This window comes from Panthera onca, chromosome F1 (assembly GCF_046562875.1).
Source record: "Panthera onca isolate mPanOnc1 chromosome F1, mPanOnc1 haplotype 2, whole genome shotgun sequence".
NCBI lineage: Eukaryota > Metazoa > Chordata > Mammalia > Carnivora > Felidae > Panthera > Panthera onca.
This window is the reverse complement of record NC_138355.1, coordinates 28,233,699-28,258,544: the sequence shown is the minus strand read 5'-3', so window position 1 is coordinate 28,258,544 and position 24,846 is coordinate 28,233,699. Positions and strand designations below refer to the sequence as shown.

Below are 24,846 nucleotides of genomic sequence, written 5' to 3'. Positions count from 1 at the left end.
AAATAGTTCTCTTTTGTGGAGCCCTTCTACGTCATGTTATCATACTTAGCATTTCACAACTATAGCCACATTTAAATCTCAAACAACTATGCAAGGCAAGGCTTATCATTCCCCTTTTACAGATGAGGAAAGCGAGGTTTAGAGAAGTTGTGTAATTTGCCCAAGGTCACAGAGCCAGTAAGCGACAGAATGGATGTTGGAGGCCCATCCAATTGCTTTTCATTCAAACCTTTTCCAGCAGACTTTGAATAGTTACCTTATCTATTCCCGGCACTCCTTCTATAAAGGCTAAATGCACCCACATTCCTGGGTGCAAGTAAAAATCATAACAATGTAGAGAGGTTGGCAAAGAGGAAGAGAAACTTCTTTTCCATCCATGTCTGCTTCACATACCTCTTTCTAACCCTTAGCCTCAGTTTATCCAGAAAACACACTTGCCATTTTGTTTATTTATGGCAAACACCGTCCACCATACCCGCTGCATAGGTAGCATCATACCATCAAAGGGTTGTGCTGCCTTAGAACTTTGGAAGGCTGTAACACAGTCTTCAGCGTGTTTCTTGGAAAGCACAGGCCACCTGTGTCACCAAGATGCTCCAGATTCATCGCTTTACGTACTTATGTTTTAGAGTGTTTCTCAAGATTTAGTGGGCATAAATATTACTGGAGGGCTTGAGGAAAAACAAATTACTGAGTCCCACCCCTAGAGATTCTGCCTCCGTCGGTCTGAGACCAAACCCCAGAATTTTCACTTCTTACAAGTACCCAGCAGCTGCTGGGGCTGCTTTCTTTGGATCACACTTTGAGTAACACTGTTCCAGAATTTTTTGGCTTGGAGAAGGATGTGGGGAGGGCTATGCAATGAATGGAAACCTGATACTTAAACTGTACATTCTAAAGCTAATGACCATTTGGATGAATAATTAAGGAATTTCATTAGCTCGTAATCTTAACGTTGTTGTTTGTTTTGGGTTTTCTGCTTGGTTGCTGTGTGACCAGATCAAGTCATTATATTTTTCTATATCTCAATCATTATCCCAAAGAGGCCAATTTTTAAAAACCAACAGCTTCCTTATTTATTGGTCTCCTTTTCTTAGAGGTGGATACTAACTCTGTGAATGCAAAAGAGCTTTCAATTATACTATTCCACTCGCCTGACATTCCCTGGGCCTGGTGGGGACAGGTCAGCACAGACCCTCCATGCTCTGGGCAAACAATGCAACAAAGCCAAGGACCAAATGGATGCCCAGGGTGAGGTGTTCTGTCATCCAGGTATAGGATCAGGCTAAAAAAAGTGAGTGAGAGAAAGGGAAAGAAACCCTGTCTACACTTTCCTCTTAAAACTGGAATGAATCCAACTTTTATGTGAAAACACACACACACACACACACACACACACACACACACAAAGGAAGGAGGGAGGAAGGAAGGAAGAAAGGAAGGAGGAAGATTCAGAGTTTGAACTGAATCAGAGTTCAGGACTGAGGGTCCCACTAAAAGTTGGACATGAACATCAGGAGGAAATCAAAGCACACAATTTTGTGCCTACTCTCCCGTAACCCGTCAGAAAAGAATTCTCCCACAAACTGGGAGTCTTTGCTGTCCTGGGTATGAAGTGCAGAGGCAGGAAGTCTTCTGGATGTGTACATGTACATGCACACACACATGCATACACACAAACCCTCCAAGGCAGTGTAAGGAGCACAGCTCACAGACACCAAGTCTAACTGTCCCTGGATGAGCAGGAAAAAGACGCCAAATTAGCCCACATTAGAAATCCTTCTTTGGCTGATCAAGTCACCAGCAATTTCATTTTTCATTTGTTAGTTGGGGGAAAAAAAAGAAGCCCTCAGCAAGTGGCTATCCCCCAGACCTCCATCGTATCTCTTCAGCTTGGTCCTGCACTTGTAAGCAAATGTGATTGGAACTCAAACTGGTCCAAATATTTGCTTTCCAGATTTTTCTCTTTCTAAAGTTTAAAAAATGAAGTTTCTTTCTTCTTTTCCTGAGGTTTGAGCCTGAGAAGAGCTCCCCACATGGTGGGACCCTGTCAAGGAGGGAAGGCTTCGTAACCCAGGTGCTTCAGCCCCTCATTTGGTTGCCTGAACAATTTCAGCTTTGAAGCAGCTTTACGTAACCCTGCAGGCAGCGCTGACTCAAACCACCTGCCGTAGGTGTTTGGTTATGGCTCAGTCTCCGGGATTGCTACAGACAGCATCCTAGAACAAGAGGGTAGTCCTGGATCCAGTCTCTGAAACACCGTATTCCAGATCCTTCATTGTAGAGATGAAGAACCAGATTTTCCAAGAGATTGAGGGACTCCATCAAGGCTGCCCAGCTATTTAGAAGCAGAACCGGGTTAAAATCATTTGGACACAGGTCTGACTACCAGCTAATGTTCTAAACTTAATTGTGCAGAAGCATACTCTCCAATTAAGTGCAAACAATGCTCTAAACTAAAAACAGACCCGCTGCTGCCAGGTCAGTAAGGACTTCTAATACTGACAAAATGGAATTTAAGAGGAACACCCAGTATCAGGATTCTATCTGAAATCTTGAAACTCCCTAGCCTGTAGTCAGCACACTATTATTTCTTATGTCCACGTCTCAGAAGGCTGCATTCTCCACCAGGGAGGTCCTGTCCTGTCCACCCCCAACCAACTGCTTAGCACAGACTTCAAACATAATGAACACTTAGTACACCTTTATTGAAATAAATGAGTGCCCAAAACACTCAAGCAGAGCAGGGAAGGTAAAGATGCTCTATAAACTGAGAATGGGGGAAAAAAAGAATTATCTGAAATAGAAAACTCAGGGAGGACAGTTGCCTACATACAGAGGATTACCAGGGGGGTGGGTTCTAGACTAAAGCACATTGTTTCCGGAGCTCATTCGTGATTCTCCTTTCTTTACTTTTTAGGACATTTTGCTATCTTAATTGAAAGCCCTGCACACCTCTGATCAACCACTGTCCCTCCTGAGGGACCAGCACACATGCAATCCCTTTGGAAAAGCTTAATCAGCCCTAATTGAGTCACAGCATTAACCCAAATTAATTAGACTTTAAGAAAGTTGTCAACACCCTTCAAGGTAACCTGGGCTCCAACTCCTCCCTAGCCTTCACAGAGAGAAGGCTACGGAAATTCTGCCAGTGACCTGTGAATACAGGCCTCTTTCTTCTCAAAGATGTTCGCTTATTGGCTTTTTATTTCTATGCTAAACAGAAATAAAAACAGAACATCAGACTCCAGGAAGGATCACAGAACCTCAAAGTCCAAAACAACCTATTTCTGTTGTGCCTTGACAAAGAAGCAATGTGGTGGCCCCTTAGTGGAATCCTCATCTCAGAAAGGAGTAACTGCCTTCCTGGAAACCAAATACATCCAGGATGGAAGGAGAACCAAGTGTCTGCAGTTCTAAAAGTCACTGAATCAAACAAATAAAAGTAAAACTTTTAATCTCCAGGTCTTGTCACTGCAGCAGTTCAAATATACCCTAAGATTACATCCGCTAATTTAATGACCATAAGCTTTGACTCTAATGGCTCAGCATTAATAACTGGCAGCCAAATTTGCAAACTTATTCTTAAGGCACATTTATTTTGCATTTGATAAATAAGCATCATTAAAAAAAATACCACCATATTCTTACACAACACCTTTAAGTAGAAAACCCCAATAAAGGTGTCTTCTTGTGAAGATTCTCATACCCAGGTGACAGGTAGCACACAGGTGTTTCTATCACCATTTCAGAATGAGGAAACAGCCTCAGGGACTTGAACTAAGTGAGTCAGTTATGAGGCTGAAATAGAAACCAAACTTCAAGATGACCTTGAAGTAAATCCAGCCAGAAAAGAAGGTGTAAATTAATAGTGACACTTGTTTAGCCTAATATGACTCCAGAAAACAAGTCAAAAAAATAGCCTCATAAAAACCAGCCTTCCTGCCAAATTCAAAGTATTATTGAACATATGCCATTACCTTGGCAAATTTACCACAGAAGCTGGCTGTTTGGGGTACAGCCACATGTCACACACACTCTACCTATGCTGGCTTGTTTTCCTTCCTGACTGTAGTCCACAGAACACTCAAATGACTATGTGTCTCATGAAACTACTTGCTACAATATATGCTTAGTCTTAGATCTCACATTTCATTTTAAAATCTGTTCAAGAGCATTTGTTAACTAGTTTACTAGGATCAGGGGCATAGTTAGAGGGAACAGCCCATCCAGCAGACAGAAAAACCAGTTCTAAAGACATCTGAGGATTGGGGGACTCCATCAAGGCCACTCAATTACCTAGTAGCCGAGCTGGGTCAAAATCCAGAACACAGGTCTGAGTATCAGGCAATGCCCTTAACCTCCTCTTACAAAAATCAAGTTCCCCAATTAAGTGTAAACAAGACTCTAAGCTAAAAGCTACCCTTCTGTACCTAGATCAATCAGGATTTCTACTATTGGCAGGAAGGGTATAAAAGGAACTCTGAAGGTCTGGGTAAAACCTTTCCTCTGCAAAAGACCCTCTTCTCTTCCTCACCCCTGCTCGCCCACTCCTATGTATTTCTTGCCACTAGGATTTCTTTTTTTGTTTTTTAAGTTTTATTTATTTATTTTGAGAGAGAGTGAGAGAGAGAACATGAGCAGGGGGAGGGAGGGGCAAAGAGAGAGAGGGAGAGAAAGAATGCTAAGCAGGGGCTCGAACCCATGAACTGAACCCTGAGATCATGATGTGAGCCAAGATCAAGAGTCGGGGCTTAACCGACTAAATTGCCCAGACACCCCACCAGTAGAATTTCAAAGCCTGATAATTTTGGACTTGCTTATGATGAGAAAAAAGCAAGAGCTGGAAAGTTTGGCCGGCATCAAAGCACCCTTCCCACCCCAAAATATGCATGATTACGTCTGTATCTGTTGGGGGACAAAAGGCATGAGAAATGAGGAAAAGGGAAAACAGAAAAGAAGGGGCAGCAGAAATATGTTCTAGTAAAACCCACACCCATCCAGAAACTGAGGAGTGTGATACAGCCGGAGTAGTAAAGCCCCAAAATAAAAAGCAACAAGAAAACACAAAACTATGCCAACTCAAGAGACTAACAAAATGCACAGAATATACATTTGATGGATGAGTAACCCAAGGCTCTCCAGGGACTTGGAGGGAGGTCATTCAATTTTTTTTTTTTAATTTTTTTTTTTAACGTTTATTTATTTTTGAGACAGAGAGAGACAGAGCATGAACGGGGGAGGGTCAGAGAGAGGGAGACACAGAATCTGAAACAGGCTCCAGGCTCTAGCTGTCAGCACAGAGCCCGATGCGGGGCTTGAACTCACGGACGCGAGATCATGACCTGAGCCGAAGTCGGCCACTTAACCGACTGAGCCACCCAGGCGCCCCTCATTTAATTTTATAAACAAGATCTGGGGTGGAAACTAGACGGTCATTCCACTGAGCCCATCACTCCAACTCCCTAAACTGAATTCTTTCTTGCCAGAACTGCTGAAAATATGAAGGCTTCTTGGGACCATACTTTCAACCCAGAATGCAGGAAAGAAGGCCCTCTTCCCACTACACTTAAACTGTGTTTTGTTATCCATCCACTTCCCTAAGCAGGAGGCTCTGTGAGGGCAGGGACCTGAGCTGTGTGGGGCACCCAGTACAGTACCTGGATCATGGTGGGAATTTGGTGCATCTTTTGCTAAACGGGTGATTTGCTGCGACACAATGAGACCTTACTCTACTTACACTTATGGGAGAGAAGCACGTCAAAGGAATCTGCCCACCTCGTGGCTTCTTCTGTGGATAGTCTCCTAGGAAAGAAGAAACATCTCTCTTGAATATTTCTGAAATGACCCCCCACCCCCGCCCCGCCATCAGCAACCATTGAGATTTGCTCAGGCAAACAAATCAGAACAATGAGAGGAAGGGGTACAGACGAAGAACCACACCTGGATTCCTACAGTTCTGTCACTGTCGATGGGTACATTCTTAAGTAACTGATGGCAAACCTCAGTACTGGAATTCAGTGTGTTGAGTACATTAGGTTTCAGTCTAAAAAACCAAGCTAAGTAAGCACATGATATAAAGATGCCAAGACAACAATGGAAATAAACCAGCCTTAGAGTCAGAAAAGGTAGGCTGAGCTCCTGACTCCATATTTTACTGTGACATAAATCTCTTCACCTGTGCAATGGGTATCATGATGCACATCCCAGAACCTCACAAGGGTTAAAGGAGGTAACATCTAGGACATCATTTAACACAGTATTTGCACAGTACAGGCACTGAATCCAGATTATCTGAACCTAAACACATTTTTAGACTATTTTTGAGTGCTTGTTTCCAAACTAAGAGCTCAGATGGCCAACTAAGTAGAACCAGGGAGTATCCTTCATCACAGATTCGTAAGAGTGGTGGATAATATGGTTCTCTTAAAAGTAAAAAGAGCCGGTGACACCTGGGTGGCTCAGTCTGTTAAGCGTCCGACTTCAGCTGAGGTTATAATCTCGTTTGTGGGTTCGAGCCCCACTGTGCTGACAGCTCGGAGCCTGGAGCCCGCTTCGGATTCTGTGTCTCCCTCTCTCTCTGCCCCTCCCCGACTCACACTCTTTCTCTCAAAAATACAGAAACATTAAAAAAAAAAAAAAGTAAAAACAGGGTTCCTATTCTGAATTAAATCATGCATTTTGAAAAGGAAAGTACACGTCCACGCACTCGCGTTTAGGGATATAAAAGAAGCTGCCAAGTGGCAGGGATTTACTGTCACCCGGCTCATCTGGTCAACAACTCAGTAGAGAAGAACAGGTCCTACAGCCCCGAGGTGGGCACCCCATGGTGAGCTCCCTGGGAATTCCAGGTGGCCACACTACTCACTTTAGAGCACGGTTGGGTTTGTCGGGAAGAATAGCTGTGAAATCACTACACGAGTCTGACTTGTGAGACAGGCATCCCAGGCGGGTCCTCATCCCTTTGTTCCTGCAACAACACAGGGCAGAAGGACGGGAAACTGTTGTGATCGTACCTGTCAGCTCTAGAAAGGCCCCCTGGAACTGCTGCTGCAGGAGCCTCAGCTGCCTCCCCTGACCCCCCATCCTGCCCCAGGCGGTCCCTAAAGATTTCATGAACAAGAGGAGAGATACCTAGAAGATCAAGGGATATACTCACTCCCTAACTCGACTACTGGAATGGTAATAGGTACCCTACCCCCTAGAGGCTTAAGGCTTTTTCAAAGCTAACACTCAACTTGATAGTAAGTCAATGAAGGTCATTAGCTTGGAAGAATTTCTAAATTGGGATTCTCTGTAGGGAAAGGAAATACGGTGAAGACAAAATAACAATCCACATTTTGCTCTCCCACTAGGAGGGCAAAGGAGCAACAGCAGCAGTTTCTGATTGCAAAGCCTTGGAAGTGGTACCCACACGGAGGGTAGAGAGTTGTTCGCATAAGACAGGGGTGCAGATCACAGAATCTCAGCACACAAATGAAGCTTTAAGGCAAATTAATTCTGACTCAGGTTCTCCCCACTCATCCCAAAACCTGGGGGGATATATATACATATACATAAATGGCTACGGACCAGCAAGGACCAACACCCATAGGTGACTGCAATGAATGGTCAAGAACCAGGACCTCTTTCTCAGTTCTTTCATGGACTTCACTCATCTCTCATATTCCTACTTATATTCTGGCTTATCTCAATCAGCATGTTTACAATTTTAACACATATGTGTAAAATTCTTGTACTTTATATTTTCCTAAGATGTTTAAAGGTTCTGTTATGGAGAATCCAATGGGAAATTACGTGAATGTCTCTTTCTGACTTACAACATTAGTGCCTTTTAACCTTTAACCATAGATCAGCAAACTATGGCCCCACAAGATGCCTGTTTGTGTAAATAAAGTTTACTGGAACACGACAGCACCCATTCATTTCCATATTGTCTAAAGCTGCTTTCAAGCAGGAGGGCAGAGTTGGATGGTTACAATACAGACTGTATAAAACTCAAAATATTTACTCTCTGTCCCTTGACAGAGTAAGTTTACTGACCCTGGACCTTTAACCGTGGCAGCTCCTCGCATGCAGAGCAAAGGTAAGTGGGAAGGGTTTGGGGTAATCAAATCAGGACTTTGGAGTGACCTAAAAGGGCACCGCCACATGCACACTGGTAACAATTTGCCACAGAAATAGTCCTGGAGAAGTTATTTTCCATGTGGAAGGGAAGTTCTTCCAGCCTGGCTTTCCCTTCCCCCGTTTCACGAATCCTGGACCTGGGCAGAGACATTAGAAGCCATCCAATTCAAACTCTTCCTTTCACTCCACATGGGTTTTCATCCCTGTCCCAGCTTCTCCAACAAACGTCAACTGGGATGGTATTATATTTGGCAAGGGTGGACATTTGTATTCCACAGCCCATCTCCGAGAGCCTTTTAAAGCTGGAACATCCAAGTTCCCAGAAATATCCCCTCTCCTGCAGAAAACTGGGTCTGCACATCCTATGTTCCCACCTCTGATCTCAGCCAGGCACATTATGAAGCCATCGATTTTGTGGCATTTTAAAACATTAGTGCTAGCCATTCTATCTCCGGCGATGGTGAGCATGTTATGTCCACTCACTCTTACAAATCACAGGGTGCTCTGACACCAGGCCATGTGAGCAACTGATTAAGGGCCCCTGAGTCACCACATTCCATGAATTCAAGTAAAGGTCTTGCTCTGGCTGCACCAAGGCCAAAACCCAACTTTCAGGGAGTACATTCACTCCTCGGTGCCCCAGAATCATCAATCACATAATAGTCAGGTCAATGCCCCCGAAGAGCAATTAAGAGGACTTCAAAAAATGGCAAATCCACAAAAGCCATCTAACCAAGTTTAGCAGGGGCCAGTGTACAGGGTATACTTGTTACCAAGACAACGGTGATTCTCCCAAATAGTTTGCAAAGATCTTCCACAAGATATTCTTTGGGGCCAAATGGTTTTGATTTTCCATCTTGTGTAGCTGAGACCTGAATTATAACCCTGTTAGTTAGGTCTGAAATAATGGGAGCACAAGTGAGAGTCAAAGGTTAAGGTTACTTAAAAACAACAACAACAACAACAACACAAAACCAGAAATCAAAGCTTGCCCTCATCTCTCTTCCCTGTTCCAGTACCTTATAGAGGTTCCTAAATGGTTCAGTACAAGCTCATGCACAGTCCCACCCCATGAGTCCCACCAGTCAATAGGAGGGGTCGGCGCTAAGGCAGGTCCCGTTTGCAAGGCCACAACTTTGCAAGAAGCACCCAGGAAGGACAGCATGGTCCACACAGATGGCCTGAGGGGCTGGATGCAAGTGGACCACCCGTGGGATTAGAAGGCTGGGGCAGGCTCAAACAGCAGGGGAGAAAGGGGAAAGGGACAGGCGCGGGAAGACAGGTTAGCATCATTACCTGCGTGGCATCAGTAAAGCGGCCATGCAGGCACACGCTTACGGTTAACCCTCTGGCCGGTGTGCAGGGACGTCAGGGCGGGAGATAAGACTGCGGGGCACAGGGGTAAATCCCTCTCACGTCCTCTCACCTAAAATCAAAGAATCTGCTGTAAGAGGGGGGCCACCCTCTCTTATCTGACTGCGCTACAAATCCTCTTGGATGGCTTTCCGCTGACAGAATACCTTCCCACACACAGCCCGCTCCCCACAAATTCCTGCTTGTCCTGAGGAAGGGTGACCAACTAAGGATGAACAGGGACAAATTGCTGGGTGGCTCCTACATCCCCAAAACACAGCCCATCAACAGTGAAGTGGGGCACATGCCCCAGGGGAGGGAGGCATGGGCCTGGCAAGCCAAAAATTACCATTCTCTTTGTCTTCCTCCGGTGGGGCCCAAGTGAACAGCCAGCCAGGGGTGGGGAGTGGGTGGTCAGCGCTTGTTCTAGAATTATTTGGCTGCCTCTCTGATTCTTGCTTCCTCTAAGGATGGGATGCAAGGAGCCTTGGGAGGGTATAAGCAGGAGGAAGGGTGAAGGCTCATCGAGCACTGTCACGGCATAGGCTTGCTCCTTTGCAGGGATCACAGGCACAAGCTGACAAAATGAATATGCCAACCTCTCTGTCTTGCCCACGGGGAGGCTGCCTGACCTTCCTCAGCCTGGGCACTGGCCTGTTCCCGACCTGAAGCAGGGAGGACATCAGGAAAGGGGATACTGAGGCTGAGGGCTCATTGACTGATCATCTCTCTCTCCTGAGGGTCCCACTCTCAGTACTTCAAACCCTTTGTTCCCACAAAAATGACAGGAAGAAACACGTGAAGAGAGCAGCCTATCCATAAAGGGCTCCCCCGGGGAACCCTGACACCAAACATAGAATCCATTTTAAAAGAAACCTAATTTAGATAGATAAGGTCCCCACTCGATCTTACTCCATGTAAGTTATTTTGATATTACACGGAACACTTCAACAAATACTTTTTGAAATACCGTCTCGAATAATACCATAATTAATAAAATTAAAAGACTGCTTTAAAACTAAACTAAAAAATAAATAAATAAAACCAGTTAGACTTTGTGTAAAAGCTCATCCCCAGGTGACTGAGCTTAGATCATGTTCCCTGCCAGTGAGGACGTCTCCTTCATCCTTGTCCTAATGGTGCGCACACCTGCCTGGCCAGAAGTCAGGAAATCGAATCTCTTTGCAGCCTTAAGGTTCTCCTACAGCTGCAAGAAATCACTGTTTGGGGCACCTCTGCCTCATTTCCTCCTGCTTATGGGAAACAGCCACAGAGGACGGGAAGCCTGTGCCAGGGGCCTTCATTACTCTGGTGCTGAACAGAAGCAGGGACTGCTCCCCACGTACAAGGCAGGCAAGGTCATTGGGGGCAGGTGTTACCAGGCCTCCGGTCACTGCCTTGCCTCTCTTCCCGTTCCCACTGCTAGCTCCTACTGGCTTGCCGGGACTGCTTCCATGCCTGCCTCTCTCCCTTCCAAATCCAGCACTGCCCACCGCTGCCCCTCGGACCTTCCACCATCCTTTTACTCAGCTCAGCCTTGGATTCGATTAAATAAGAATCTACAGGACACTCTGGCCCCCGCTGCCTGCTTCACCCCAGCACCTTGGGACTCTAATTCCATTTGGCCCTTGACTTCTAGGGGACAGAATTCGGGGTTACCAGAGCCCAGACAGGCCTGCGGCAATGTGCCCTCTTAGGTGGACACCAAGTTACAGGTGACTCTGAGGCGGACAGGATGGGACATAATGGAAAGAGAGGATACTCAAGGAAAAAACAAAGGTTAAAAGCAAAGAGCAACGATTTTTAAAGAGGGGAAGAGAAACGAAGAGTCTCAGCAGGGAGAAAGCAATCAATATGCATGGAGAGGCAGGTTAATTAAATATGGATAATGCAATCAGCCCACATGGGCACCTTGAAGAGGAAAGAGAAAAGCAAAAGCCATACTCACTGTCTTTGACCGGTCCTCATGGCCTGCAGGTCTTTGCCAACTGGATGGTCAGAGAGGCTGCAGGTTAAGGAGTTCTGGGGAAAGAGTAGATCTTTCTTTTAGCAGTCAGATCCTCGGTGGGTGAAGAACATGTGTGCATGGATGCACAGGCACACTCGTGCGTGCACACACATATATACACACGCATGCACGCACAACACACCTCCCACCACTCGAGCCGGGCAGCAGGCGGCCCCGCTGAAAGCTCTTCTCTCTGCTTGTCACATCCAGTAAATACTGAAGCAGCCTACACCCAGCGGGCGGCGGCTCAGCTCCCGGGCACAGTCTGCACGCCCATCCTCATTGGCAGGATGCAGGAGGTGCCCCTGAACAGAGCTCGCCTGGCACTCCTCCCGTACCTTCCTCTTCAGCCTCACTAACCTGCTTCCCTGCTCTTCTGGCTGCAGCTCAGGGAGAAGTCCCCACAGCCCAAAGCTGCCTCCCTCTGCACCCAGAGGCTGTGCAGGGGGCAGTGAAGCCGTAGGTATTAACTCTTTCCGGCCACCAATGAGCTGAAAATCAAGTGTCCAGAGGGCCCTCTTCTAATGAGCTCTGCTGCTGGCTGAAGGCTGGTTGCTGCTCAGGGAGCAGGGAGCATAAAGATCTTGCCCCAGACAGCTGCTGACAGCAGGAGCCAAGCCGAATCAAATCTCCTAATGAGCCAGGAGGAGGGGGGCTGTCTTGCTGGGTGTGATGTGATGTGATAAATGCAGAGAGCAAGAAAGCTACGGGGCAGGTCACACATCTAAATTCCACCCCCTTTCTCCCAATTTCTATTGTGCTTCACTACCAAGCCGAACCACACAGCCCTGAAATTACCCCCTCTGCCACATCTCAGCTGTCCCCCTTACTCTACGAAGGCACTTCTCCCCCGTCCGTCTCTACTCCCACCCCCCAGCACCAAACACACCATCACTCCTGACTTCTTAATGAGAAATTTCCACCTCTTCTGCCTCCTTAAAACATGTATATTTCCAATTCTGCTGGCTTTTCCTACAGTGGAAATTCACCTCTCTCCCTCATCCATCACCTAGCAACTTCCCCCTACTTGCATTTGTTATGGAGTGAGACTTTTCCCTTTGTTCTGCCCAATCTGCACATTATCCCTATTTTTCTGTCTTCTGCATTTTTTGTCCTTCCAAACCACCTTACCCACATGGACCTTCACACTGTCTGGTTCAGTTCCAGAAGGAGGACTCCTTCTTCCTGCTTGCCCTAGTACAGTAGTTCTCTGAGTATCCACCCCCCCCCCCCACCCTCCACCAGCAGCTGTCAGCATCACCTGGGAATGTGTTAGAAATGCAAATTCTCAGGCCCAACCCCCAGACCTACAGAATCAGAAGCCCAAGGGATGGAACCCACTCTCCCAGGTGATTCTGATGCATGCTAAAGTTTGCAAACTGCTACCCTGGGACAAAGCTGACCTTCTCCACATTCTACTCTAGTCTCTAAGGCTGGATCTCCTGCTCCCACTCAGGAACTAGCTCCAAGCGTACCGAACCTTTGCCGCAAGTCATATCGGACACCCAGAAGGCAGCATTTGCTACAGGCAGCAGAAATCTCTATGGAAGGTGATGGCTTTATAATAAAAATATTAGATTCCATTTGTTTAACCTTTCATAATGTGGAAAGCATGTTTGTGTATTGTTTCTCAACAATCCTATTCCATAGTCAGAGTATTAATCTCCCCAAGTTACAGATGAGAAGATTGAGGCTAGAAAAGGTAGCATGCCTTTTTCTAAGTGACACAACACGTCAGGGGCAACTCAAGGACCAGACTTGTTTTCTTAGAACTCTTACAGCAGAGCTTCCCCTACTATGTCATGCTGGGACCGAATCCCTGGCAGGTCTGTTGGTGCAGAACCCATATTCTCGCAGTGATAGGAGTATGCCTCAAGCACACACTGACGAAGGATGAAATAAAAAGTCTGATGCTGCCTCCACAGTGACTCATTGTCTCTCTCTGGAAATGTCCACAGTGTGCCTCTGTTAGGTAAATGGAACTTCGTGTTATAAAATGAGATGCAAGAGAAATGTTTTCCATTCCTCAAAATCCCTGTCTTGAACCCTGACGCTACCTGGGGTTTAGAATTTAAGCATAGGGGGTGCCTGGGTGGCTAAGTTGGTTGAGCGTCTGACTCTTGGTTTCGGCTCAGGTCCTGATCTTGCGGCTTCGGGGGTTCAAGCCCCGCATCACACACACTCCATGCTGACAGCAAGGAGCCTGCTTGGGATTCTGTCTGTCTGTCTGTCTGTCTCTCTCTGCTCCTTCCCTGCTCGCTCTCTCTCTCTCGCTGTCTCTTGCAAAGCAAATAAATTTTTGAAAAAGAATAAGAATTGAAGCATAAAGAGAATCCTTTGCTTCTAGACATCTTCTTGATACATGGCAACCGTAAGAAATAGGTTCACATATAAACTGTGAATACGGCCCATTGATAAGCACTTCCCTAATCCAAGAGAAGTTATTCCACAAGGTGGATCCTCCCTGATTCCATGCATACAGCCTTTTTTTAACAAGCACTCAATATGTGCCAGACATTGTGCTCAACGTTGCACCGCTGCTGTCTTATTTAACTCTCACAACAAACTTACAAGGCTGACATTTTTATCGTCCCCATTTTACAGATGGAGAAACAGAGACAAGTCACTTAAAAGTGGCCAGAGCTGGTGCCTGATACCAAACTTCCTGTTTCCAACCCTTGCTATGCCCCTTGCTTTTAACACAAAGGTAGTATCATCATGGGACTCCTCTTCTGGTGCTAAAATTGTGAGATAAAGGCCTCCTCCAAGTCCCAGGCTGCCCCATCTGGCATCCAGGATTGAAAGGCACTGAGGAGTTAGGGCAGGACTGCAGATGGGCCCAAGTCTCACATGGGGGCTGACTAGTATTAACTTGGCATCAGAATCTTCAATTAGCCATTGGAGAAATGATATAGTCCTAGGAAGTCAATAAGCCAACCCAAGTGTTTAAGGAAAGATAGAATCATTAATAAAAATGTAAGGAACAGCAGGAATATAAAGAGCTAGGACATGCATCTAACATGAGTAAAAAGAAAAAATTAGGGGCACCTGGGTGGCTTGACCAGTTAAGCCTCCAACTCTTGATCTCGGCTCAGGTCACAATCTCACGGTTTGTGGGTTTGAGCCCCTCATCAGGTTCTATGCTTACAGCATGGATCCTACTTAGGATTCTCTGTCTCTCTCTCTCTCTCTCTCTCTCTCTCTCTCAAAGTAAATAAATAAACTTAAAAAAAAAAAAGAAAAATGAAAACTAGTCCAAACTTTTTTTTTTAACCCAAACATTCCTAAACATCAAAGTGTAACTACACCGTACCCTAGTTTGAGAAGCATAGACCTAGTACAGGGTCCCTCTCAGGGGAGGACTCTAACTTAATCTTTCTTCCTATAGAGGCAGGTACACTAGGCATTCCAGCGAGGGCAGGGTGGAGGGCTCAGCAGAGCGGAGGGGGTCCACATTCGGGCATGGTCTCCTCTCCTGAAGGAGAGAGACAGGGAAGGGCACGCAGGGAGGGGTAGTAGTGACAAAGGCACTCACCTACTTGCACTGTTTCCCTGGGGTTAGAGCCCTGGATTCTCTTCTGGTCACTGCTCCTGAGTTGCTGGCTGCAGACTCAGCATAGGACATCTCAGCCGGGACACAGGGTTTTTCCCAGGAAAACAGGCATCACAAGCCCTGCTCTCACTCTGAGTTTCTCACTCTTCCCTGCCCCTCTCAGCTCTTCTCCCTCTCCGTTTGTTCCTCCTGGGAAACCCAACCTCTGGCAACCGTGCTTCAGTCCTGCCTCTTTTCCAGAGGACAGCCAGACAACTCCATCCCCCTCAGACTCTGCAGATGCAACTGTGTCCGAAACAACCTCCTTTCCCTCCAAATCCTCCCTTCCTGCTGGGCTCCCTATGCTTGCTCATGACAGTGCTCTGTCCTAGCCCCAGGGTAGTGAGTATAGGTATTTCTGGCTTCTTTTTCTCTTGCCCCATTGAACTGATTTTTAAAACTTCTCGGGGCGCCTGGGTGGCGCAGTCGGTTAAGCGTCCGACTTCAGCCAGGTCACGATCTCGCGGTCCGTGAGTTCGAGCCCCGCGTCAGGCTCTGGGCTGATGGCTCGGAGCCTGGAGCCTGTTTCCGATTCTGTGTCTCCCTCTCTCTCTGCCCCTCCCCCGTTCATGCTCTGTCTCTCTCTGTCCCAAAAATAAATAAAAAACGTTGAAAAAAAAATTAAAAAAAAAAAACAAAAAAAAAAACTTCTCATTACATTTCTGAACTATTTCTTAACTTTATCCCCTCTCATTCATTGACACTGCCGTTCAGAGGTCATTGGGCACCCAGCTTGGTGCATTCCTCTTCCACTCCCTCCTAAGTAGCTGATCTTCCTGCCCCCATTTCGATGCCTCCCCCCACCCCCCATAAACCTCATGGCGCACTACACTACCACCAGAGTGACCCACTGAACAGGTACCATAAAGTGAATCGTCTCTATAGTCATTTTCGATGGGCTTCATTGTGGCAATGTGTCCTACCTGACATCCTGACAATTTGGTCCCATTTGCCTATCCGGTCTTGTATCCCATTGTGCACACACATGTGCCTGATTCCTCTGCTGCCTCCTCTGCCCAGAATGTTCCCCCCACACCCTGGATCTACCCTCTTAATTCCCAGTTCCTTCTCTCAACCCAATACCTCCAAAATAAAAATTCTTCTTTCCAAAGCTTTTTCAGAACACCCTCAATCAGAAAAGGAATCCCTCCATCCCAACACCACCACATTGCCGTGTGACTCTGACAGCCCCCATCACAGTCTATAGTTTATCCTTGTGATTTATGTTTTCCGATCCTCCCAAATGACTACGTGTTCCACAAAGACAGACTCTCTGACTTACTCCCCTTGCTATCAATTCTCATTGCCTCGTCTGAAGCAGGTGTTTAATAAATGTCAGCTGGATTTGATTTTGAGCTCATAAAAAAAAATTCTGAAAAATCACCGAGGATTCCTTATGGCACAAACACTTTGGACTACCACAGTCTCAGGGTCAAGACTGCAGTCAGCCTAACGCTAACGACGCTCAGGGGCAGCAGCATGGGTATTTGCGAACTATTGTTCCCAACAGTGCAGTCAGGGCAGGGTGGAATTAATCAAGAGCAAAAGGAGCACCTGGCATTGTCACACAGGCCACAAAAATGTAATTAAATTGAAGATAAAGGGAATTACAGTCTGCAATATAATATTTTTAAAAGCCATGTTAGTAGAGGAGGAGGTTTACTGCCAAATGCCCCCTGTGTGTTTATTTAATCAACATACCACCTAAGACAGTGCCACATTAAAAGCTTTTAATGAAACAGTCATTCAGATATTAGATTTGAATTCTGGTCAGCATGCTAAAGCTCTTCCACAAATCTTTTAAAAGCAATTTCCACTCTGTAGCTTCCTAGTAACAGCAGAAACATGAATCAACATATGCTGCATTGATTTGGGGTTTCCATGGAGACTGGAAGGACACAGGGAAGGGAAGGACAGAAAGAGGCCACTCGGCCCAAAATTCTACTTAAAAAAAAAAAAAATACGTCTCGATTTCATCCCTCTGAGTATTAGCAGCCTCATTTCCTGCTCATCAGTTCAAGCATCCAGATATTTAATTTGTAATAAGTCTGCTCAACTTCTCACGAGGAATATCAGAGGGGATGCGGAAAGAAGTCAGCAAAGGTGTGGGCCCATGAGGTTTGCACAGAGACCCGAACGAGCACAGGATCTGGAATGAGAAGAAAAGACCTCTGGTCCTAACTCTGCGTCAACTAGCTCCATGACACTCACTATCCTAATGTGGTCTTAGCTATGTGGTCACTAACATCATGAAGATAAAGGGAATTACTGTCTGCAATATAATATTTTTTAAAAGCCATGGTAGTAGAGGAGGAGGTTTATTGCCAAATGCCCCGTGTGTTTATTTAATCAACAGAGCTTTGAATTTTGATTTCTTCTCCCATAAAACACAAATGAACTGTCCTGTTTATTTTTCAGAGTGGCTATAAGAAAGAAAAGGATCCTATAAAGGATCCTATAAAAAGGATGTGGGAAGGAAGATGCCTTGCAAATTCTAGTCCACTGTATGCCCTACCACAGATGGTCCCCGACTTATGATGGGTCCACCTGAGATTGTTCCCCTTATGACTGTGTGACTTTGCTGTGGTGAGAAAGGGACACACATTAAGTGGAGACCAGACTTCGTGTTTTGCATTCTGCTCTTTTTCTCAGGCTGGTGATACGTGGTAGGATGCTTGCTCATGATCCTGCACAGCGGCAGCCGCGAGATCACAAGAGTCAACAACTAATACCCTTACAACCAACCTGTATGCTTACAACCATCCCGTGTTTCACTTTCAGTGCAGTACTCAATACATTACATGAGATGTTCGACACTTGATTATAAAATGGGCTTTGTGTTGGATGATTTTGCCCAACTGTAGCTAAAGTAAGTGTTCGGAGCATGTTTAAGGTAGCCCAGGCTAAGCTATGAAGTTCGGTAGGTTAGATGTATCAAATGCATTTTTGACTTAGGATATTTTCAACTTATGATGAGTTTATCAGGACATAACCCCATCATAAGTCAAGGAAAATCTGTATTATACTTGGTGATACTCTGGACTTCTCTTTAAATAGAATTTTGCCAGGGGTGCCTGGGTGGCTCAGTCAGTTAAGCATCCGACTTCGGCTCAGGTCATGATCTCACAGTTCGTGAGTTTGAGCCTCGAGTCGGGCTCTGTGCTGACAGCTTGGAGCCTGGAGCCTGCTTTGGATTCTGTGTCTCCCTCTCTCTCTGTCCCTCCCCACTTCACACACTCTCTCTCAAAAATAAATAAAAATATTGAAATAGAATTTTGCCAGCAAGTAAGTATATACGTCTTTTTAAAAAAATCGCTGATTTAGTGGGGAGTATACTGACCTGGAAAAAAGAAAAGTGGGTTGGACAGGCCTGAGTTTCAATCCCTACTCTGTAATTTTCCAGATCTGTGACTATGGGCACGTTACTCCTCCTGAGTCGTTTTCATCACAGGTAGAATGAAGATAACAGTACCAAAGCTGTAGGCTTATTAGAGGATTGTTACATGGATTAACCGAGTGGCTCGAGCAATGCTTGGCAAACGGCAAACGGCAAATGGCAAATGAGTGTGTAATGTGAGCCACGATCATTAGCCGTCTCGTCTGTTTCGTCATCTGTAAAATGGGAATTAGGATTCCTACTACTTCCCTACTTCACATAGGGGATTACTTGGATGACATCTGCCCACTATTTGATACACTGTTCGGGAAAATGCCCTAAATGAATACAACGTTGTTATTAAAATATTCATGTGTACTACCTGCTAACCGAGGTGACACAAAAATGTATGAAACACGTTTGTGAGGCTTTTCAAGCGTCTTGGTGGATAGGGGGTTACATGTGTCTCTGGTACCTTTTTCATTCTCTTTTGTTCCTCTTGAGCTCTCATGTGTCTCCTTACCACTCACTGAGCCTTTTCTGTCCTCTTTTCTTTATTCACTATTGTTATGCTTCTCCTTTTAAGTGTATCTAGAAGGAATTTTAAAATTAAACTTCAGAAACTTTGGAGTCTAATGCAATTGTTCCTTAGGCCTCCTAAAATTAAATGGTACACCAACACGGGGCAAAATGACACAAAATGAAATGTTATAGGGATTTTAGGAATTATAGGACTGTTCCTCCAACAATGGTCACCAGTGTTAGATGTGTGTGTGTGTGTGTGTGCGTGTGTCCACATACACGCACACACACACACACACACACACACACACACACATATCTATCTATCAACCAAATGCAATATGTGGAGTTTATTTTGGACCCTGATTCAAATTTAAAACCATAAAATATTACAAGAAATTTAAGCACTGATTAGATATTGATATTAATGTGATATTGAGGGGTTTTTTTTCTTAAGCAACTTATTATATAGAGATACATTCTGAAATATTTAGAGTTGAAATAATATGTTACCTGGGAATTGCTTCAAAATCATTTAGGGTGGATGGGAGTGCAGGGTGTTGAAGCTGGGAGGTTATACACAGGTGTTCCCTGTTCTATTCTCTTGTGTATATTTAAAATTGTGCATAAAACTGTTTTATATAGTGTGACCACTGACAATATATGCTTCAGTAAAATAAGCCTATGAAGTGTAAACTATTAGTGCAAGAAAACTGAAATACAGAAAGAGGCAATTTGAATAGGAATTGATTTCCTGTATTGTAAGTTTTCTTTCCCACGAATAAATCCATTTTCAGAAAAACCTTTTATTTGACTTCTATGGAGCAGTTGCCAAAATTCATAGAGGTTTCGAGGGGGTATGAGTCTTTGTTATCACCTACAGAAAGTAAACTTTAAAGACTTTGCCCAAGGTCACATTTCGTAAGGCATGGTCAGAACTCCAGCCCAGAGCTCCTGGGGTGGAATCCCGCCATATCCTTTCTGCCCACTGCTGAGCTGCCCATCTCCACAACCAGAATCCAGGACGGTAAGTAAGTCTTGGATCAGGATACAAATGACGACCTGTGTGCTTACCTCCCCAACCCTTCTTCATTCCTGTTGTAACCTCAGCCTCAAACAGTGAACTTGGCTTTTACAAACTAGCTTCCCATTGGCCAGCTGGCTTCCATGAAGGCAGCTGAAGGGTGGGAGTCCACAGTGGAGGCAAAGAGAGGGCTCATGCAACACACACAATCCTACACACACCCCTACCCTGATCTCCTGGTTCACCAAGATAATTGAGGCCTCAGATATGAAGTATCTCAAGCCCTTTCCCTGTCTCATCCCCTGCGATTCTAGCCACACTTACACACAACTTTCCTTCCTTCCCACCATTCATGGATGTGTCTACTCAAGGTAAATCCTTCCTCCTGTGGCCCTGAGCCCCTCCTTCCCATCTGCCCTGCTTTATCAACCCTGTACCTTTATTCTTTCCTTCTCCCATGTTATTCTATACTTATAAATAAAAATACTCTTTCATTACAAAAATATTCTCCCCTGGGGTGGGAGTTTCCTCCTTTTGTCAGCAAAGCTCCCTGAAAGAATTTCCTGTTTCCCCACTTCCTATCCCTTCCTCCATCCTTTGCAGTTTGGTTTCCATCCCTACCGCTCCCTTGAAAGAGCAACTTCCATATTGTGAGGTTCAGTGGTCCATGGTCCTTGTCTTCATGGACCTCTGGGTGCATTTGCTATGGTGGTGATTTAGTTTTGGCACCTCCACCCCCTCGACCTCCTTGGTCTCCTTTGCTGGCTCCTCCTCTGCCCACTCCATAATGCTGACATTCTCCTGCCCTCTAACCTTGGTTTCCTGCTCTTCTCTCTTTAAATGCTCCTTGGGCAATCTCATCCTCGCCTGTAGTCCCAACTACATTGGGTATACTGACCACTTCTGAATATTTTCCTCTAATTCTGGTCGCTCTTCCAATCATATAGATTCTTTACAGCCCATGGGTTGCTGAACATACCCGTCAGGTATCCCACAGGCACAACAAATAAAAATATGTCTAATAATTAACCATATCATAGCCCCTTCTTCTCCTGACCCATTTTATCCCCCACCCCACCCCCATCACCTTACATACACATACAAATCTTCCTCTGGAATTCCTGGTCTCAGTTTCTGACACCACCAACCACTGAGTAACTCAAGCCAGAAATAAGGAAGTATTTAGACACTACTCCCTTTTCTCTTATCTCCTATAGTCAACCAATTACCAGATCTTACTGGTCAAATCTCCCTCATCATTTTCACATCTGTCCCCTCCTCTCCATCCTTACTAGTACTGCCCTGCTACATGTCCCACTTGTTCATCCCTGGTTCTTGTCCTCGTTGTCTTTGGTATCTGTGATCAACCTACCCCCTTAACTTCAGCTCCATTTTGCAGCCATAGTAACCAGTTTAAATCACAAATATGACTACATTCACTTCTCCTCACAACCTATAAGCCCCCTGGCCTATGGATAAAGTTAAACATCCTAACACATGAGCTCCCCAAGAGCTGGGTCCCACCTGCCTCGAGGGCCACCCACCACTCCCCTGGTTTGTTTTTCATGCTCCAATGACTCCATGTGGTTCACAATCTTGAGCGCATACCACAGGCTCCACATCTCTGGGCCTCGTTCATGCCTTCTCATCCTTCAAATTGCACTTCAGGACCACTTCCTCCAAGCAGCCTCCCCTGCACACCCAGATTCCATAAGTGCCCTACCATGTGCTCCCAGACATGCTTCTGTGTATCAGAACATGGCCTGATCTGGTGCCTGCAACTCTCTTCTACTAATCAGACTCTTAGGTTCATCAAGGGCAGGAAAGTGTATTCATTCATTCATTCACTCATTCATCCATTTATTCAACTAACATTGAGGCATTTCCTGTGTGCCAAACAATGTACCAGGCAGAGTACATTACCTGTGCACATTATGTAAGTGAAAGCTGTATTTGCCATCTCTACATCTCCAACACCATGTACAGTGCCTGGCACCAAGAAGATGCTCAATAAACATTTGCTGAACCAGCCAGCAGACAAGTGAGTGAGACCATGTACAGAGTCATAGAAATGGTACAGGCTCCAGGATCTGGGGACAAGGGTTCACGTTCCAACTCTGCCCATTCATTGCTGGGTCATCTTGGCTGAAGACCTTGCTTTCTTATCTATGAAATCAGAATTACTAAGGCAATGCCAACCTCCTGTTTTACTGTAAGAATTCAGTGGGATATATAAGCAAACATGGATTGTACATTATTCAGTCTCATGAAAACATGAAGTCACACTGACGGTGTCAGTCACAGAGCAGAGGCCCAACACCAAATGGGTGTGGGGATGGAGGCTGCAGAGGAAGGGGCAGCAGGCCAGAGAGAGAGCAGCAGCAGGACCTAGTTTTCAAAGCCCTGGGGCTGTGATGTAAGCACAAGGGACTGCCACAACTGAAATGTGTCTCTCTCCTCCTATCTTGTGGTGCCAGGGCGCTGGCTATCAATCTCTTCCCCTCCTTAGGCAGTAACAAAAGCTTTACCATTTGCCATCAGGGTCTACAGCTGTGGGCAGAAGGCAGCTTCGGCCCTCTCCCCTCCTCTGAATATAAAACAAGCTGTTTCTAATCCTCCATTTTCAATGACTTTAGCCAATGGCTTTCACCAGCTCCATTCTGGCCAGCCACTTAGAGTCACGCAAAAAGGAAACTCCTCATAGCCATCAGACCAGGGGCGGGCTCTGGTGCAGCAACAGTGGTAGAAATCAGTGGAGTGGAGCCCCGGCCTCCTCCAGGGACAGCTCTCCCACTGGGATCTGCTCCTACCTTCACAGAGCCCTCAGGGAAAGGAGGCAACTTGCTTTTGAGCCTGTGCTGGGCGCACATGAATGTCCGCGCTGGGGGCAGGAGGAGGCCCCAGGGCTGTGTGAGTGCACTCTGATGCACAAAGATGCCGAGCAGATTCTAACACTTTTCCTTGAGAGACAAGGCCTGGTCGGAAGAGGCCCTCTTCCTTCGAGGACCTTTTGTTGAAAAATCAGAAGCCTTTTGGAAATTCCATACACAGCACACTAGCAAAGGACCCGATGAGAAGGCTGAAGCTTCCTGGCCAGTGAAAAACATCCTAATCCCTGAGGCGCAGATGGGGAGCAAAGGAGCACTTCTAGCAACTCTGGAGGTGTAGATGTGTGGACCAAGAGGAAATAAAAGAGCACAAAACAGTCTGGGATAGGATGGGCAGCACAAAAAGTCTAAGCCATGAAGCCATCACACAAAACAAAGCTTACATTTATGTGGCACAATCACAACCTACAAATTGCTTTCACTTCTCTGGCTGAATTTGATCAGTTCTTAACCTCCTAGCCTCAATATGCTCTGGGAAGTCGAGAGGATTAAACAGCATCATGTAGGGAAATTACCTAGCAAAGGTGTCTGGCACATCTTGGTAGCTGGGAGCTACCATTATTCCTTCTAGTAGATCTCACAAAAACCTTTGGAAGTAAGCTGGGTGCTGATTATTGTGCCCATTTTACAGACTACAGAAGCAAAGTTGTTCAGTAGCCCTGAGTGAAGGGCCCATGGTAATTCCATTAATGGCCCTAGGGAGACTTGAACCCAGGACCACCAGGGCTTTCCCTACTCTATACAACATATCAGCGTGAACAGATCTTCATCACTGAGATCCACGTTTGGAGGCTTTTGTTAATGGAACTATGATGGGATTTGCTCAGCCATCCATCCACACTCTCACTCACTCCCCTAGGAGTACCTGGCATTTGTGAAATGGCTATCGTAGCTAAGGAACCATGATCTTCAGGTCAGAGTTAACTGACCCATGAAAGAAAGACCTTGGCTTCAGTATCAGACTTAATCCAACCAGACACATATTATGAGAAAGTTTTGCAATTCTTTGTGTATTAGGCACTGGGTGAATTTTTTTTTTTTAAGTGACTAATGGAGCCGGTCCCCAGGGGTGGCTTAGTGACGCCTGGACACGGTGGACTACAGGGCTGTCTACATACTCTAACAGCCCTGTTCACCCCAGGCCCATGGACCTTCTCTAGGAAACCTACTCTAAGGACTGAGAAGAGAGCAAATGGTTAACAAAAACTAGTTTACGGGATTGATTCAGTGCTCACGGGGCTATCACTCCCAAAATAACAGCCATCGATAGCATAATATCACATTGCATGTTTACAGCTCTGAGCTTTTCCCAAACACTGATATGATCTCAGGATCACAGCTATCTCATTCCCCCACTTTCCAGCACCTCCTCCATCTTCCAAGAAAACCCTGAAGTTTTCCAAATCTGTAGGAACAAATAATCCAAAAAACAACCCACACTGCAGGATGCAGCAGGTTTTCCTTCTTATTTCATTACTTTGAAAGCACCCCAAGATCAGGACTTAGAAGGACCTGAAAGCCAGATTTTCAGGATGTGTGTGAAACAGTGGATTGACACTGAGTGGCTCTAACACAGAAACAGAAAAACCACTCTCCTCCTCCACACCTCCCAAAAGTCACTACCGAGACAGCCCCAAGAAGCACCCATTTAGCTGATGCCAGGGACTCATCACCTCCTATAAGTGGCAACTATGCCCTCAATTCACTGCTTAGCAATTGGTGACCTGCCAGGAAAAAAAAAACACACACACAAAAAAACAAAACAAAAACCCAGTAGCTATGTATGATGATGGATATTAACTACATTTATTGTGGCAATCACTTTGCGATACATACACAAACCAAATCATTGTGTTGTACACCTGAAACTAATATAATGGTACATGGCAATTATATCTCAGTTAAAACAAAAACAAAAACAAAAACAAAAAACCTTGTCCCAGCAAGTCTAGTTTT

General features: G+C 45.5%; 1 protein-coding gene across 7 annotated transcripts in view; it reads right to left on the bottom strand.

The window, feature by feature from the left end:
- The window catches only part of RGS8 (regulator of G protein signaling 8), a 134,295-nt gene that overhangs the window by 17,884 nt on the left and 91,565 nt on the right, over positions 1-24,846 (bottom strand). For 3 of the 7 annotated variants that reach the window (XM_060643765.3, XM_060643766.3, XM_060643767.3), the window contains 3 exons: positions 11,429-11,502; positions 6,869-6,970; positions 5,741-5,805 (listed from right to left, as the gene is read on the bottom strand). In XM_060643765.3, coding sequence (XP_060499748.1) covers positions 5,741-5,805; positions 6,869-6,970; positions 11,429-11,502 — 241 coding nt within the window. Of the gene's footprint in view, positions 1-5,740; positions 5,806-6,868; positions 6,971-9,423; positions 9,554-11,428; positions 11,625-11,848; positions 12,002-24,846 lie in introns of those variants that run through there. The other 4 variants (XM_060643771.3, XM_060643770.3, XM_078440933.2 and 1 more) reach the window with 3 other exon arrangements.